Here is a 15,744-nt window from a genome sequence, read left to right on the forward strand (position 1 = left end):
CCTTTAAAGTGTCCAGGGCGTCGTACCGTCAGTGTGACTGCTGCCTGCAGGGGGCGCCGTGGAGTCGCTCTGGACCAGTGGTCAATGTGTCCTGGTGTTGATCTGAGGAACGTCCAGCTCTAGAACCAAGTGGATCAACACCAACGTTCTAAATGTTCCTCTGTTTCAGAAGCTGAACCGCCGTCCAAGTGTGTGAAGACCAGTGGAGGTGTTCTCAACCCGGGTGGGTGGGTGGGTGGGTGGGTGTGTGTGTGTGTGTGTGTGTGTGTGTGTGTGTGTGTGTGTGTGTGTGTGTGTGTGTGTGTGTGTGTGTGTGTGTGTGTGTGTGTGTGTGTGTGTGTGTGTGTGTGTGTGTGTGTGTGTGTACACTGAAGGTGCTTCAGGGAATTTCTACTGTTGTTTTAACAAGTGTGTGTGTGTGTGTGTGTGTGTGTGTGTGTGTGTTGTGTGTGTGTGTGTGTGTGTGTGTGTGTGTGTGTGTGTGTGTGTGTGTGTGTGTGTGTGTGTGTGTGTGTGTGTGTGTGTGTGTGTGTGTGTGTGTGTGTGTGTGTGTGTGTACACTGAAGGTGCTTCAGGGAATTTCTACTGTTGTTTTAACAAGTGTGTGTGTGTGTGTGTGTGTGTGTGTGTGTGTGTGTGTGTGTGTGTGTGTGTGTGTGTGTGTGTGTGTGTGTGTGTGTGTGTGTGTGTGTGTGTGTGTGTGTGTGTGTGTGTGTGTGTGTGTGTGTGTGTGTGTGTGTGTGTGTGTGTGTGTGTACACTGAAGGTGCTTCAGGGAATTTCTACTGTTGTTTTAACAAGTGTGTGTGTGTGTGTGTGTGTGTGTGTGTGTGTGTGTGTGTGTGTGTGTGTGTGTGTGTGTGTGTGTGTGTGTGTGTGTGTGTGTGTGTGTGTGTGTGTGTGTGTGTGTGTGTGTAGCCCCCCCTGGCAGAGTGCCAGCCTGCAGACGTGGAGGAGAAGCAGCAGAGGAGGGATCAGAGGTGGAGGAAGCAGGAGGCGATGGAGGTCGTCTACGTCGGCTCGGAGAACCAGTGTCCTCAGCAGTAGAACCCTAACCCTCAGCAGTAGAACCAGTACCAGTACCCTCAGCAGTAGAACCTCAGCAGTAGAACCAGTACCCTCAGCAGTAGAACCCTAACCCTCAGCAGTAGAACCAGTACCAGTACCCTCAGCAGTAGAACCTCAGCAGTAGAACCAGTACCAGTACCCTCAGCAGTAGAACCCTAACCCTCAGCAGTAGAACCAGTACCAGTACCCTCAGCAGTAGAACCCTAACCCTCAGCAGTAGAACCAGTACCAGTACCCTCAGCAGTAGAACCTCAGCAGTAGAACCAGTACCAGTACCCTCAGCAGTAGAACCTCAGCAGTAGAACCAGGACCAGTACCCTCAGCAGTAGAACCCTAACCCTCAGCAGTAGAACCAGTACCAGTACCCTCAGCAGTAGAACCTCAGCAGTAGGACCAGTACCCTCAGCAGTAGAACCCTAACCCTCAGCAGTAGAACCAGTACCAATACCCTCAGCAGTAGAACCTCAGCAGTAGAACCAGTACCAGTACCCTCAGCAGTAGAACCCTAACCCTCAGCAGTAGAACCAGTACCAGTACCCTCAGCAGTAGAACCCTAACCCTCAGCAGTAGAACCAGTACCAGTACCCTCAGCAGTAGAACCTCAGCAGTAGAACCAGTACCAGTACCCTCAGCAGTAGAACCTCAGCAGTAGAACCAGGACCAGTACCCTCAGCAGTAGAACCCTAACCCTCAGCAGTAGAACCAGTACCAGTACCCTCAGCAGTAGAACCTCAGCAGTAGAACCAGTACCAGTACCCTCAGCAGTAGAACCCTAACCCTCAGCAGTAGAACCAGTACCAATACCCTCAGCAGTAGAACCTCAGCAGTAGAACCAGTACCAGTACCCTCAGCAGTAGAACCCTAACCCTCAGCAGTAGAACCAGTACCAATACCCTCAGCAGTAGAACCAGTACCAGTACCCTCAGCAGTAGAACCCTAACCCTCAGCAGTAGAACCAGTACCAGTACCCTCAGCAGTAGAACCCTAACCCTCAGCAGTAGAACCAGTACCAGTACCCTCAGCAGTAGAACCTCAGCAGTAGAACCAGTACCAGTACCCTCAGCAGTAGAACCTCAGCAGTAGAACCAGGACCAGTACCCTCAGCAGTAGAACCCTAACCCTCAGCAGTAGAACCAGTACCAGTACCCTCAGCAGTAGAACCTCAGCAGTAGAACCAGTACCAGTACCCTCAGCAGTAGAACCCTAACCCTCAGCAGTAGAACCAGTACCAGTACCCTCAGCAGTAGAACCCTAACCCTCAGCAGTAGAACCAGTACCAGTACCCTCAGCAGTAGAACCTCAGCAGTAGAACCAGTACCAGTACCCTCAGCAGTAGAACCTCAGCAGTAGAACCAGGACCAGTACCCTCAGCAGTAGAACCCTAACCCTCAGCAGTAGAACCAGTACCAGTACCCTCAGCAGTAGAACCTCAGCAGTAGGACCAGTACCCTCAGCAGTAGAACCCTAACCCTCAGCAGTAGAACCAGTACCAATACCCTCAGCAGTAGAACCTCAGCAGTAGAACCAGTACCAGTACCCTCAGCAGTAGAACCCTAACCCTCAGCAGTAGAACCAGTACCAGTACCCTCAGCAGTAGAACCCTAACCCTCAGCAGTAGAACCAGTACCAGTACCCTCAGCAGTAGAACCTCAGCAGTAGAACCAGTACCAGTACCCTCAGCAGTAGAACCTCAGCAGTAGAACCAGGACCAGTACCCTCAGCAGTAGAACCCTAACCCTCAGCAGTAGAACCAGTACCAGTACCCTCAGCAGTAGAACCTCAGCAGTAGAACCAGTACCAGTACCCTCAGCAGTAGAACCCTAACCCTCAGCAGTAGAACCAGTACCAATACCCTCAGCAGTAGAACCTCAGCAGTAGAACCAGTACCAGTACCCTCAGCAGTAGAACCCTAACCCTCAGCAGTAGAACCAGTACCAATACCCTCAGCAGTAGAACCAGTACCAGTACCCTCAGCAGTAGAACCCTAACCCTCAGCAGTAGAACCAGTACCAGTACCCTCAGCAGTAGAACCCTAACCCTCAGCAGTAGAACCAGTACCAGTACCCTCAGCAGTAGAACCTCAGCAGTAGAACCAGTACCAGTACCCTCAGCAGTAGAACCTCAGCAGTAGAACCAGGACCAGTACCCTCAGCAGTAGAACCCTAACCCTCAGCAGTAGAACCAGTACCAGTACCCTCAGCAGTAGAACCTCAGCAGTAGAACCAGTACCAGTACCCTCAGCAGTAGAACCCTAACCCTCAGCAGTAGAACCAGTACCAATACCCTCAGCAGTAGAACCTCAGCAGTAGAACCAGTACCAGTACCCTCAGCAGTAGAACCTCAGCAGTAGAACTGTTCCACACTTTGTTTAGTGTGGAACTCCAAACACCACTGTATTGATCAATAACTGTCTGAATTGTTTACTGCGATCACGTTGACGTGTTGTTGTTTGTTTCTCTTGTTCACGGAATCTTTATATTAAATGTTTCTTCTGTTTGGCAAATCATCTGGTCGTCGTCTCGTCAAGGTTCATGTTTTGGGACAAATGTTTTTTGTGGGAACCTTCACACCTCACAGGAAGTGGTTGCTCAACCCGGAAGTGACATTATGTAAACCGGAAGTGATGTTTTGTAACCTGGAACTGACATAAACTAGAAGTGATGCTATGTACGCCGGAAGTGACGCCATATAAACCAGAAATTATGCTAAATAAGCCGGAAGTGACCCTATATAAACCGGAAGTGGTACTATTTAAACCGGAAGTACCCCTGTGCCATGCGTCTGGTGCCAAGGTTTGTAGTCGCTGGTGTTTGTCTCCGTCTCCAGCTGGTCTTATTGTCCGTCCCTCAGTCACAGTCCGTTTCTGGGAGTTTATTTTGTATTGTTTTTCTAGAATCACAAAATATTAAGTACCCACATGCATTTCGTGCTCCTGAGTCGTGGAGTTTGTTCGGGAAAAGGTTTGGCTGCTTGTGGAGACGGCTCCGGACACGCCTTGATCAAATCTATATGCCAATATCAATACGGACACAGCGCCACCTGCTGGCAACAGGCTGTGTGAAGTACGAAACCTCCGGCATGCATCAGGTTCTACTGTCCAGGTGAGTGACGACCTGTTCATTCTTCATGATCATCTCTGATTACACCTTCATGTGATACCGCCAAGAGTTTAAGACTCTATCTAATCCTATGGATCTACACTTCTACCGCCATAAGTCTGGAATGCTTATTTTACCAGCTCGTTCTCATTCTTCTCTTGCCTTCAGACTCGTTGACTCTTGATGTGAAAGACTGGTTTTCCCACATTTTATCATTCGCTCACACTGACGCCGTCCTGGTTCAGTTAAACTGGCGTGTCTCTGAGGAGACGCTGGTCTGTGCTGAACGACAGACGGTCTGTCCTTTATCCATGATGAGTTGTCTGTTGGGATCAATCTGGAGAAATTCTAGATCAAATAAACGTGCTTGTATACCACACAACTGCTGTGTTTATTATTCAATTCAACTTTATTATTCAGTTCAAAGACAACAGTCACTTCAAAGCACTTTTACAGAGAAAAACCAACAATTTGATCAAAATGAAAAACTTCTTTTTAACAGGACGCAACCTGCAGAACCAGACTCGCGATTTGTTTAGATATTTATTGTTGTTGCTCTTTGAGGAAACTTGGAGGCATTAATTAGTCGCAGGTTGTACATGTGGAGGGAAGAGGAAGACGCATCTGTCTCATTCTCATCACACCAGTGAAACGTGGAACTCGCTAAAGGAAAAACCCTCCATCTTCATCTTTTACTTTCTTCAACTGAAGTGGACAATTCACTGTTTTATAAAAATGTGTTCAATGTACGGCAGAAATATCAAAAAATACAATCACACCTGTGTTATTGGTAATCGTTTTGAAAACAATGTCCGTTTACATGGAAAATGCAGAAATGCTGAAAACGACACCGTAGCTGACGGGCGCGACTTTGATGCCTTTGATTGTTTATGTGATGAAACACACACACACACACACACACATGCGTACGGACAACAATGCGCTAGGTCGTTCTTCAAAAAGTTGCGTTTTCCCCTGTTCACACGGAGACGGGAGCGTTTTCAAAAAGTTCCTTTTGCAGTAATTCTCAGCAGATGTGATTGGACACCTAAAGTGGAATGGAAGTTTTCACTTCCCAGGTTGTGGTGTAAACGGGGGCCAAACAAGAAATTCTCACAACATTCTGTTGGGTTTAAGCTAAACATTGAGGTATTTGGTCAAAAACATGGTCATTTGACTCCAGCACCTGACGGAGGCACCTGACGGAGGCCCCCGGCTGTTGGCTAGAGGGGGTTCGTCATCGCGAAGATGTAGGCGACGGGAATCTGCAGTCCAACGTTGACGAGGTGCCACTTGCCGACTCCCACGGCGCCGATCACCAGCCCCGCCACCGTCCCCACGGTCCCCGGCCACCGGGGCCACCTCACCGCCACGGCCGCCACCGCGCCCACCGACACCCCCGCCGCCCCCACGACGCCCAACAACGCCCCGGCGGTCACCCCCTCCCCCAACACCGGCGCCAAGACCTCCACCCCGGCGAGCAACGCCCCGGCCACCGCAGCCGCCCCTGCGATGACCTTCACCTCCCCGACGTCCCGCCTGACCAGGGCCCCCCCCACCGTGGCCCCCAGGCTCAGCTGACACGTCCTGGACACGAAGAAGGCGGCGTTGAGCGCCTCCAGGGACGACCGGCGGTTCACCGTCGTCCGGACGGCGTCTTTGGACGCGACGTCCCCGGCCGCCCGGGCCTTGGCGGCCGCCGTCAGGGCCTCCTGCCCGGCGTGGAGGGTGAGCAAGGCGATGACGAACGTCGCCAGCATGCCCATGCATCCCACCAGCATCCAGTACTTGAAGTTTGAAGACTTGAGGAGGTAGTAGCCAATCACCGCCACCAGGGCCAGGAGCACGATGAACACCGACTGGTGGCGCCCGTAGCCGACCAGCCCGAAGCCCGACGTGACGACGGCGACCGCGGTCATGGGGATCCCCGAGAAGGCCAGGAAGTCCACGTGCTTAATGACGATGGTGTTGATCCAGTCTTGGACGGTCCTCTGCTTCACCTCCGCCTCTTCGCTCTCCACCTTCTTCCTGTCGATCTCCTCCCTCTGCCGCCGCTCGGCGGTCCACGCGGTCCGGGGGTCGGCGGCGTCCCCGCCGCCGTCCAGCGTCAGGATCCGCTCTTCTATCTGCACGGTGACCCTCTGCCTCTGCTGCAGGTCGGCCGTCTCCAGGTCCCGCCTCTCCCGGGCCCAGTCCTCGGGCCCCAGGGAGCAGCAGGCCTCGCCCTGCTGCCACAGGACCTGGAACAGGAAGCGCATGGGCGGCTTGAAGACGGTGAAGACGCTCAGGGCCCAGAGGAGTCCCACCACGCCGTAGGTCTGGACGATCCACTCGCTGACGCCGCCGAACGTGGCGCCGCTCAGCGTGGTCCCGACGGCCCCGGCCAGCCCGGCGCTCACCCACAGGGCGGCGGAGTCCCGGTGGGAGGCGGCGCAGCTCCGCGCCGACACGAACACCGACGCCACCACCGCCGCCAGGATGACCCCGGCCATGGCCGACGTCATGGCCGTGGTCAGCGCCGCGGCCCCCACCAGGGACCCCAGGCCCAGGGGCCCCACCGTGCCCACGGCGTCCACCAGCGGCTTCAGCGGACCGTCCGCGGTCATCAGGGACAGCGTCTTGTCCACTGGGTCTTCTGTGGCGCCCAGCATGCAGCCCCCCACCGCCCCCAGGGCGAAGCCCACCGCCGCCTGCCTCAGGCCGCTCAGACCTGGAAGGTGGAGCACAGGAAGCCGTTAGGCGCCAGCGGTGTCTGTTTACAGACAGGAAATGTACAGTCGTAGCGCTTTGTTAGCGGATAATTGTTAGCAGCTAGCTGTTAGCGGCTAATTGTTGGCGGCTAGCTGTTGGCGGCTAGCTGTTAGCGGCTAGCTGTTAGCGGCTAGCTGTTATCGGCTAGCTGTTATCGGCTAGCTGTTATCGGCTAGCTGTTACCGGCTAGCTGTTATCGGCTAGCTGTTAGCGGCTAGCTGTTACCGGCTAGCTGTTACCGGCTAGCTGTTATCGGCTAGCTGTTATCGGCTAGCTGTTCGCGGCTAGTTGTTAGCGGCTAGTTGTTAGCGGCTAGCTGTTAGCGGCTAATTGTTATCGGCTAGCTGTTAGCCGCTAATTGTTAGCGGCTAACAGCTAGCTGCTAACAATTAGCCGCTAGCTGTCACCTGTATGCACGACAGGGAAGTGACGTTTCAAACTCCTATAACTGCTGTTATTTAAATTCTAGTACACGGAAATTGTTCCAAATTGAGTTTTACTGTTTGACCGCGTCTCCAGGATCTGGCAGTTTGATAGAGTTTTCATTTTCGTACGTTCACCCTGTGTGTGTGTGTGGTTGCATAGAAAAAACAAACGGCGCCCACAAGTGGCCCAATGGGAAAACTACATTTTCAGAATGTTGTCCTGTAAGTGCGCAACTTTTCTGACAGAAACAAAGCAGTTTGACCTGGAAGACAGTCAATCTCACCTCAACACCGTCTTCTACATGTGGACGGACTGAAAAGTCTTTTCATAAAACTTACAAACATCAACAGCATCACTCAAGCTGATTTCTTGCAAAAACATTTATATAGAATGTTTAGACCAGAGTTTTTCAACCTTTTTGAGCCGAGACACACTTTTTTCTTTGGAAACATCTGGAGGCACACCTCCACCTGAACATGTTAAACTCTGCAGCCTCTATTAACACTATAAAGTCTTTCTCATCAAAGTTTTATCAACAGGAATCCAGTAAATCCAGAAAGCAAGGACTTTTTTTAATAGTGCCTCCCTCAGTGTGAAACCTGGACCTGATGGATGAAGAGCTGAGATCCTGGTTTTCAAAAACTTCTCCATCACTGTCACTGACACAGTACTTTGATACAAGATGGTAGCAGGAGGTGGAGATGAACCACACTGACGTCTGTCACTTTACATTTCACCGGCAAAGTTCTGTGCTGCCCTCTAGTGGTGAAGAGTATTTATACATCATTACTCTGCAACACACTGTCGCTGTGAGAGCAAATGTTCTTTTAGAAAAAAAATGTGAAATGTGATAATTTCCCACGGCTCAGCTGACGATCTGGAGGAAACACCAGAGGTTGAAAAACTCTGATCTATACAATCAGTCACCATGGCAACCGGTCCACAACCTGCTCCTCTGGAACCTGAAGGCGCCTTTTTAATCAGATAATGTACATTTTTAAAGTTCCAGTTCGTCAGTGATTCTGTCCTCTGACTGGCTGACTGGCATGAGGGTGGAGTCTCTGGTCGTCTTCAGACTGCGGAGGCTGCAGTGTCTCCCCTGGACAGACTGGTTGTTCAGGTTCAACCAGACCAGGCGGCACCACACTGTTCTCACTTGTTCCCCGGACATCTTAGTGTCGCTAAGCTCCGATTACAGAAAACAGACACCAACCCAAAGGAGGAAAACGAGACCAGAAACGTCCTCAGAGTCACGGAGACAAATGTCTAGATTTCAGAGGACGAAGTCGTCCACTGAGTCTCAGAGGACGAAGTCGTCCACTGCGTCTCCGCGGTCCAGCGGTTCAGACGCGTTCACACGGTGCAGACTCTGGTTTCCTCGCAGGAACACAAACAGGATCAGGAGGGAAGGATTGTCGTTACCTGGTGTCGTCGGCTTCATGCTGCTCCGCTTGTCTGTCAGAACAATCGTCTCCTGGTCCAGGTCTCTGGTCCAGGTCTCTGGTCCAGGTCTCTGGTCCTGGTCTCTGGTCCAGGTCTCTGCACCTCGTAGTCCTGAAGACAGGAGGGACTGTCCTCCGTCTGTCTGCCTGCCGGGCGGCCGGAGGACACGCCTCCAGTAGGTGTAGCCTCCACCCACACGTCCTCCACCCAGACAGCCTCCAGTAGGTGTAGCCTCCACCCACACATCCTCCACCCAGACAGCCTCCAGCAGGTGTAGCCTCCACCCACACGTCCTCCACACACATGTCCTCCACCCACATGTCCTCCGCCCAGACAGCCTCCAGTAGGTTAATCTCCACCCACACATCCTCCACCCACATGTCCTCCAGTAGGTGTAGCCTCCACCCACATGTCCTCCACCCAGCCTCCAGCAGGTGGAGCCTCCACCCACATGTCCTCCACCCACATGTCCTCCAGCAGGTGGAGCCTCCACCCACATGTCCTCCACCCACACGTCCTCCACCCACATGTCCTCCAGCAGGTGCAGCCTCCACCCAGACAGCCTCCACCCACACGTCCTCCACCCAGACAGCCTCCAGCAGGTGTAGCACACATTCTCATCCAGGACAGTAGGACACGTTCACATCTAGGACAGTAGGACACATTCTCATCCAGGACACATTCTCATCTAGGACAGTAGGACACGTTCTCATCCAGGACAGTAGGACACATTCTCATCCAGGACACGTTCTCATCTAGGACAGTAGGACACAGTCTCATCCAGGACAGTAGGACAAGTTATCATCTAGGACAGTAGGACACATTCTCATCCAGGACAGTAGGACACGTTCTCATCCAGGACACGTTCTCATCCAGGACAGTAGGACACGTTCTCATCCAGGACACGTTCTCATCCAGGACAGTAGGACACGTTCTCATCCAGGACACGTTCTCATCTAGGACACATTCTCATCCAGGACAGTAGGACACATTCTCATCTAGGACAGTAGGACACGTTCTCATCCAGGACACGTTCTCATCTAGGACACATTCTCATCTAGGACAGTAGGACACATTCTCATCCAGGACAGTAGGACACATTCTCATCTAGGACAGTAGGACACGTTCTCATCCAGGACACGTTCTCATCTAGGACACATTCTCATCCAGGACAGTAGGACACGTTCTCATCCAGGACAGTAGGACACATTCTCATCTAGAACAGTAGGACACATCCAGGACAGTAGGACACATTCTCATCTAGAACAGTAGGACACATTCTCATCCAGGACAGTAGGACACGTTCTCATCTAGGACACATTCTCATCCAGGACAAAGACAGGAAGCAGCTGCTGGAGAAGATTTGAATTCAAACACTTAAATGAACGATGACGTAGATTCATTATATTGGATCGCAGCAGACACAGCGGCTGACAAAAGCAATGCGAGCAACAACCACCAGAGGGCAGCAACGCGCCTGCGCAGCGTCAAGACCTCCAGACCCCAGAAGAAGAAGAAGCGGAACCTTCGTGTCGTGTTGCCGCACGGACCTACTATAGGTCCGCTCACGATGGCCGCGATGGAAACACGTGAGGCTTCGTCTGGTGAGTTTATTTGATTAAAATCTAAAAAGACACTAAAGACTTTAGAGACACAACGAGACAAACGGGTCGTAGTTCGGTTCCGGTTCGATCGGTTGGAGTTTGAAGGTCCAGGTGAAGATTGTCGCTTGTTTTTAAAGCGTCTTTCCTCTTTTCCTGTCGAAACTAACCGATGTTTACTAGTTCATCATGTAACACACACACACACACACACACACACACACACACACACACACACACACCTCAACAAAACTTCTATTTTATGTATGTATTTATGTTTTTTTTTCTTTAATTGCCGATAGAAAATCAAATTTTAATAGCAGAATCACGTTTGTTTATTTGGGTCTTAATACGGGAGTCGTTTATTCTTTCTGTCTTATTAATCTCTAACGCAGTGAAGAATCTGAACGCTGAAGTTGCTTCACACCGTTTGTGTTTATTGTGTATTTAATGTACTCAATGTCTGCAGGAATATGAAGGTTTGTTGACGTCCGAGTTACACTTTTCTGTCAATGTGAGCAATTCTGTGGAGAATTTTAATGTTTCCTACAGACGCTGGAGGGAAATGAGGGGCAACTGACATCTGGGGTCACTGACATCTGGATTCACTGACATCTGGGTTCACTGACATCTGGGTTCACTGACATCTGGGTTCACTGACATCTGGGTTCACTGACATCTGGGTTCACTGACATCTGGGGTCCAGCACAGACCGAGTGTTGCTGGATTGTCTGTACTTGTTTAATGTCTAAAAATAGATTGTACTTGTTTAACGTCTAAAAATAGATTGTACTTGTTTAACGTCTAAAAATAGATTGTCTGTACTTGTTTAACGTCTAAAAATAGATTATACTTGTTTAACGTCTAAAAATAGATTATACTTGTTTAACGTCTAAAAATAGATTATACTTGTTTAGCGTCTAAAAATAGATTGTCTGTACTTGTTTAACGTCTAAAAATAGATTATACTTGTTTAACGTCTAAAAATAGATTATACTTGTTTAGCGTCTAAAAATAGATTGTACTTGTTTAGCGTCTAAAAATAGATTATACTTGTTTAACGTCTAAAAATAGATTATACTTGTTTAGCGTCTAAAAATAGATTGTCTGTACTTGTTTAACGTCTAAAAATAGATTATACTTGTTTAACGTCTAAAAATAGATTATACTTGTTTAGCGTCTAAAAATAGATTGTACTTGTTTAGCGTCTAAAAATAGATTGTCTGTACTTGTTTAACGTCTAAAAATAGATTGTACTTGTTTAACGTCTAAAAATAGATTTTCGAGACATCAGAAAACGACTGCTGTTTGTCGCCGCCGGTGATTTATGAGGAAATTGAATCTTTCCTGGTTTGAATTCTTCACAGGAGACGAGGAGGAAGTCCCTCAGTTTGACGATGACTCTGATGGGGGGAGCGACGACGGAGGAGGGAGTGACGGAGGAGGGAGCGACAGAGGGGGGAGCGACGGAGGAGGGAGCGACGGCGATGAAGAGGGGGAGGGGGAGGAGGAGGAGGAGGAGGGAGGCGGTGCAGAGGAAGGCAACGCCAACTCAGGCTGGGCCGAAGCCATGGCCAAGATCCTGGGGAAGAAGACGGGCGAGAAGAAGAAGAGCAACATCCTGACGAAGAGCAAAGAGCTGGAAAAGAGCAAGGAGAAGGAGAAGCAGGAGCAGCTGGAGAGGAAGAAGCAGGTAGGAGGACCGAGGAGGAGGAGGAGGAGGAGGAGGTTTATCACCTCCTTTGGTCGAGTCACACTCCTCTCATTATTGTCTCTGGACAAACGACTAAGAACCTTCTGGAAGGAAGTTTCAGCAACAAGCAGCTCAGTGCAACTTTAGTATTTAAAGTTTGAGTTTATTAGCTCAGATTTTGGCCCAGATGTCGCCCCGTACTTCCTGTGGTCACGTGTCTCACCTGGCAGGTGGACAAGAAGAGGACGTGGGAGACGATGAGCAGAGAGAAGCCAGACGTCCTGAAGGACCGAGAGACGGAGCGAGTCCTGCAGAGGACGGCCACCAGGTGAGGGACGCTGCTGACCAGGACTCTTCCTCCTCCTCTTCATCCTCATCCTCATCCTCATCCTCCTCTTCCTCTTCCCCCTCCTCCTCCTCTTCCTCTTCCTCCTCTTCCTCTTCCCCCTCCTCCTCCTCTTCCTCTTCCTCCTCTTCCTCTTCCCCCTCCTCCTCCTCATCCTCATCCTCCTCTTCCTCTTCCCCCTCCTCCTCCTCTTCCTCTTCCTCCTCTTCCTCTTCCCCCTCCTCCTCTTCCTCTTCCCCCTCCTCCTCTTCCTCTTCCTCCTCTTCCTCTTCCCCCTCCTCCTCTTCCCCCTCCTCATCCTCCTCCTCCTCCTCTTCCTCTTCCTCATCCTCTTCCTCTTCCTCCTCTTCTTCCTCTTCCACTTCCCCCTCCTCTTCCCCCTCCTCCTCTTCCTCTTCCTCATCCTCCTCTTCTTCTTCCCCCTCCTCCTCTTCTTCTTCCCCCTCCTCCCCCTCCTCTTCCCCCTCTTCCTCTTCCTCATCCTCCTCTTCTTCTTCCCCCTCCTCCTCTTCTTCTTCCCCCTCCTCCTCTTCTTCTTCCCCCTCCTCTTCCTCCTCTTCCTCCTCCTCCTCCTCCTCAGAGGTGTGGTCCAGCTCTTCAACGCCGTCAGGAAGCACCAGAAGTCGATGGAGGTGAAGTTGAAGGAAGTCGGCGGCTCGGAGAGGAAGAAGGCGAAGATCCTGACGTCGGTGTCCAAGAAGGACTTCATCGACGTCCTGCGGGGGGAGAAGGAGGGCCGGCGGGGGGAGAAGGGGGGCCGGCGGGGGGCCGGCAAGGCCGACCGACCCACGGTGAGTCCAGCCTGGTGAAGCTCCGCCCCCTCTGACCACTGCTTCTTCTTCCTTGTTCCTCATGAAAGCAGCTTTCTTTTTTTATTATTATTATTTTGATTATTTATATCTGCTAGGAGTTCTGCTCTGGTCCAGGTTCTGATCCTGGGGAGAGTTTGTAGAGTAGAGGAGGAGCAGCAGCCTAGAGGAGGAGGAGGAGGAGGAGGAGGAGCAGTGTAGAACCCAGCGTCCTCACTGTGGTTGTTCCCAGGCTGCGGAGGAGGAGCAGGAGCGTAGAGGAGGAGGAGGAGGAGGAGCAGTGTAGAACGCAGCGTCCTCACTGTGTTGTTCCCAGGCTGCAGAGGAGGAGCAGCCTAGAGGAGGAGGAGGAGGAGGAGCAGTGTAGAACCTAGCATCCTCACTGTGGTTGTTCCCAGGCTGCAGAGGAGGAGCAGCCTAGAGGAGGAGGAGGAGGAGGAGCAGTGTAGAACCTAGCATCCTCACTGTGGTTGTTCCCAGGCTGCAGAGGAGGAGCAGCCTAGAGGAGGAGGAGGAGGAGGAGGAGCAGTGTAGAACCCAGCGTCCTCACTGTGGTTGTTCCCAGGCTGCAGAGGAGGAGCAGCCTAGAGGAGGAGGAGGAGGAGGAGGAGCAGTGTAGAACCCAGCGTCCTCACTGTGGTTGTTCCCAGGCTGCAGAGGAGGAGCAGCCTAGAGGAGGAGGAGGAGGAGGAGGAGGAGCAGTGTAGAACCCAGCGTCCTCACTGTGTTGTTCCCAGGCTGCGGAGGAGGAGGAGCCGGCCTGGAGCGTCCTCAGAGACGACTACATGATGGGAGCCACCATGAAGGACTGGGACAAGGAGAGCGAGGCTGAGGAGGCCGAGCAGGAGGCGTGAGGAGCGAGGAGGCGTGAGCAGGAGGAGGCCAAGCAGGAGGCGTGAGCAGCCAGGGGGCCGAGCAGGAGGCGTGAGCAGCGAGGAGGCGTGAGGAGGAGGAGGCCAAGCAGGAGGCGTGAGGAGGAAGAGGCCAAGCAGGAGGCGTGAGCAGCCAGGAGGCGTGAGCAGGAGGAGGTGTCGCCAGCTGCAGGCGACTCTCCACAGCTGGAAGGAGCTGCAGGTTTGGCCCGTGATGCGTTCAGGGACGGTGGGAAGAACCTGAACAGGACCAGCCGCCACACGTCTGCTTCTGGAGGGAAATCCAGGGGAGGAGGAGGAGAAGGAGGAGCAGGAGGCGCAGCTCCTCCTCCTCAGTCTGGACTTCACAGGAAGACTTCTGGAGACATTCTCACAGTGATCAGACATTTTAATAACGATCAGTGGGAATCAGAAGCTCCAAACTGTGTGGAGCCTCCACCTTCATCCTCCACCTTCATCCTCCACCTTCATCCTCCACCTTCATCCTCCACCACCATCATCCTCCACCATCCACTGTTCAGTGACTGAGCTCTTCCTGCTGATCAGTTCATATTAGAGGATTGATTAAGTGTTTTCTGTCCCACATGTACATAACGTCATGATGTCATAACATCATGTCATAACGTCATGATGTCATAACGTCATGATGTCATAACGTCATGATGTCATGATGTCACGTTTCCTCATGTTTTTTTTATTAAATTCAACTAAAGAGTCAAATGAAGAGTTTCACTGTTTCATTTCAATTCTTGGAGACAAAAACAGTTTATTTCAGCCTCAGCAGGTCAAACATGGAGAAGAAGAGCCGCTCAGCTCTTCTTCACCGGCTCTTCCTGCCCGCCTCACTGTGGGGGGGGGGGGTTATTAAATCCATCAAATCATGAGGTGAACTGCAGGTTTTCCACAGGAAACAAACTCCAACCGTCACACTGATGAACAAAACCTCCTAGTTTATTATCTGGGAAAATGATGATAATCAAAAACATTGAACATTTGCCAGCAGTCGTCTATTAGTGATGATAATATACAGAGAAATGTCTCAATGTGAGCAATGTTGACTTTGTTTAAATTAATTTTAAACTGTTTCCTCATGAACGTTTTATCCTGATTTCCTTTTGCTGTTTTCTCCTTAACATGCTGCTTGGTTGGTTGGTGACCTGGTAACTAAAATGTTAACCTGAGGGGATGTGGAAACAATGTCCAGACGATTATTGAATATTTGTTGTTCTGCCAGTGAGAGGATGAAGAAGTGACGTCAGTAAGATCATCTTCATCACTGATGGTCTAATAATGAAGTTGCTCCTATTTTCCTCAAAAGAATTCAAGTTTTTTGGTAAAAACGCGCAGCAGCTTTTCTTCGTGTCTGAAGCGAACACAGGAAACTTGGAGTTTCGCATTGATCAGTATTTAAAGTGTGTAATGTTCCTCCTGTGGACCGAAACAACTCTGACAAGCAAAGTGAGAAGAAAGTGGATTTATTCAGTGAGGAGAGAGGTGACCCGCTCTGACCGGCTTTAGGACCCGGCTCGGTGATCCGGGGGGTGGAGGAGGAGGAGGAGGAGGAGGTGGAGGAGGGTGGAGGGGGGTCCAGTGCGCCGTAACCCGGAGTGCGCAGTGAGTTCTCCCGTCAACAGAGAA

General features: G+C 51.3%; 1 protein-coding gene across 1 annotated transcript; it reads left to right on the forward strand.

The window, feature by feature from the left end:
* Positions 1–10,355: 10,355 nt before the first annotated feature.
* Positions 10,356–14,818, forward strand: rrp15 (ribosomal RNA processing 15 homolog; the record flags this gene model as incomplete). Its single annotated transcript, XM_080500600.1, has 5 exons — positions 10,356–10,389; positions 11,754–12,079; positions 12,310–12,407; positions 13,006–13,216; positions 13,972–14,818. The coding sequence occupies 5 exons, from the start codon at positions 10,356–10,358 to the stop codon at positions 14,086–14,088; spliced, it is 786 nt and encodes a 261-aa protein (XP_080356726.1). The 3' UTR covers positions 14,089–14,818.
* Positions 14,819–15,744: the final 926 nt, after the last annotated feature.

Source organism: Blennius ocellaris (genome assembly GCF_963422515.1).
Source record: "Blennius ocellaris genome assembly, chromosome: 8".
Classification (NCBI taxonomy): domain Eukaryota; kingdom Metazoa; phylum Chordata; class Actinopteri; order Blenniiformes; family Blenniidae; genus Blennius; species Blennius ocellaris.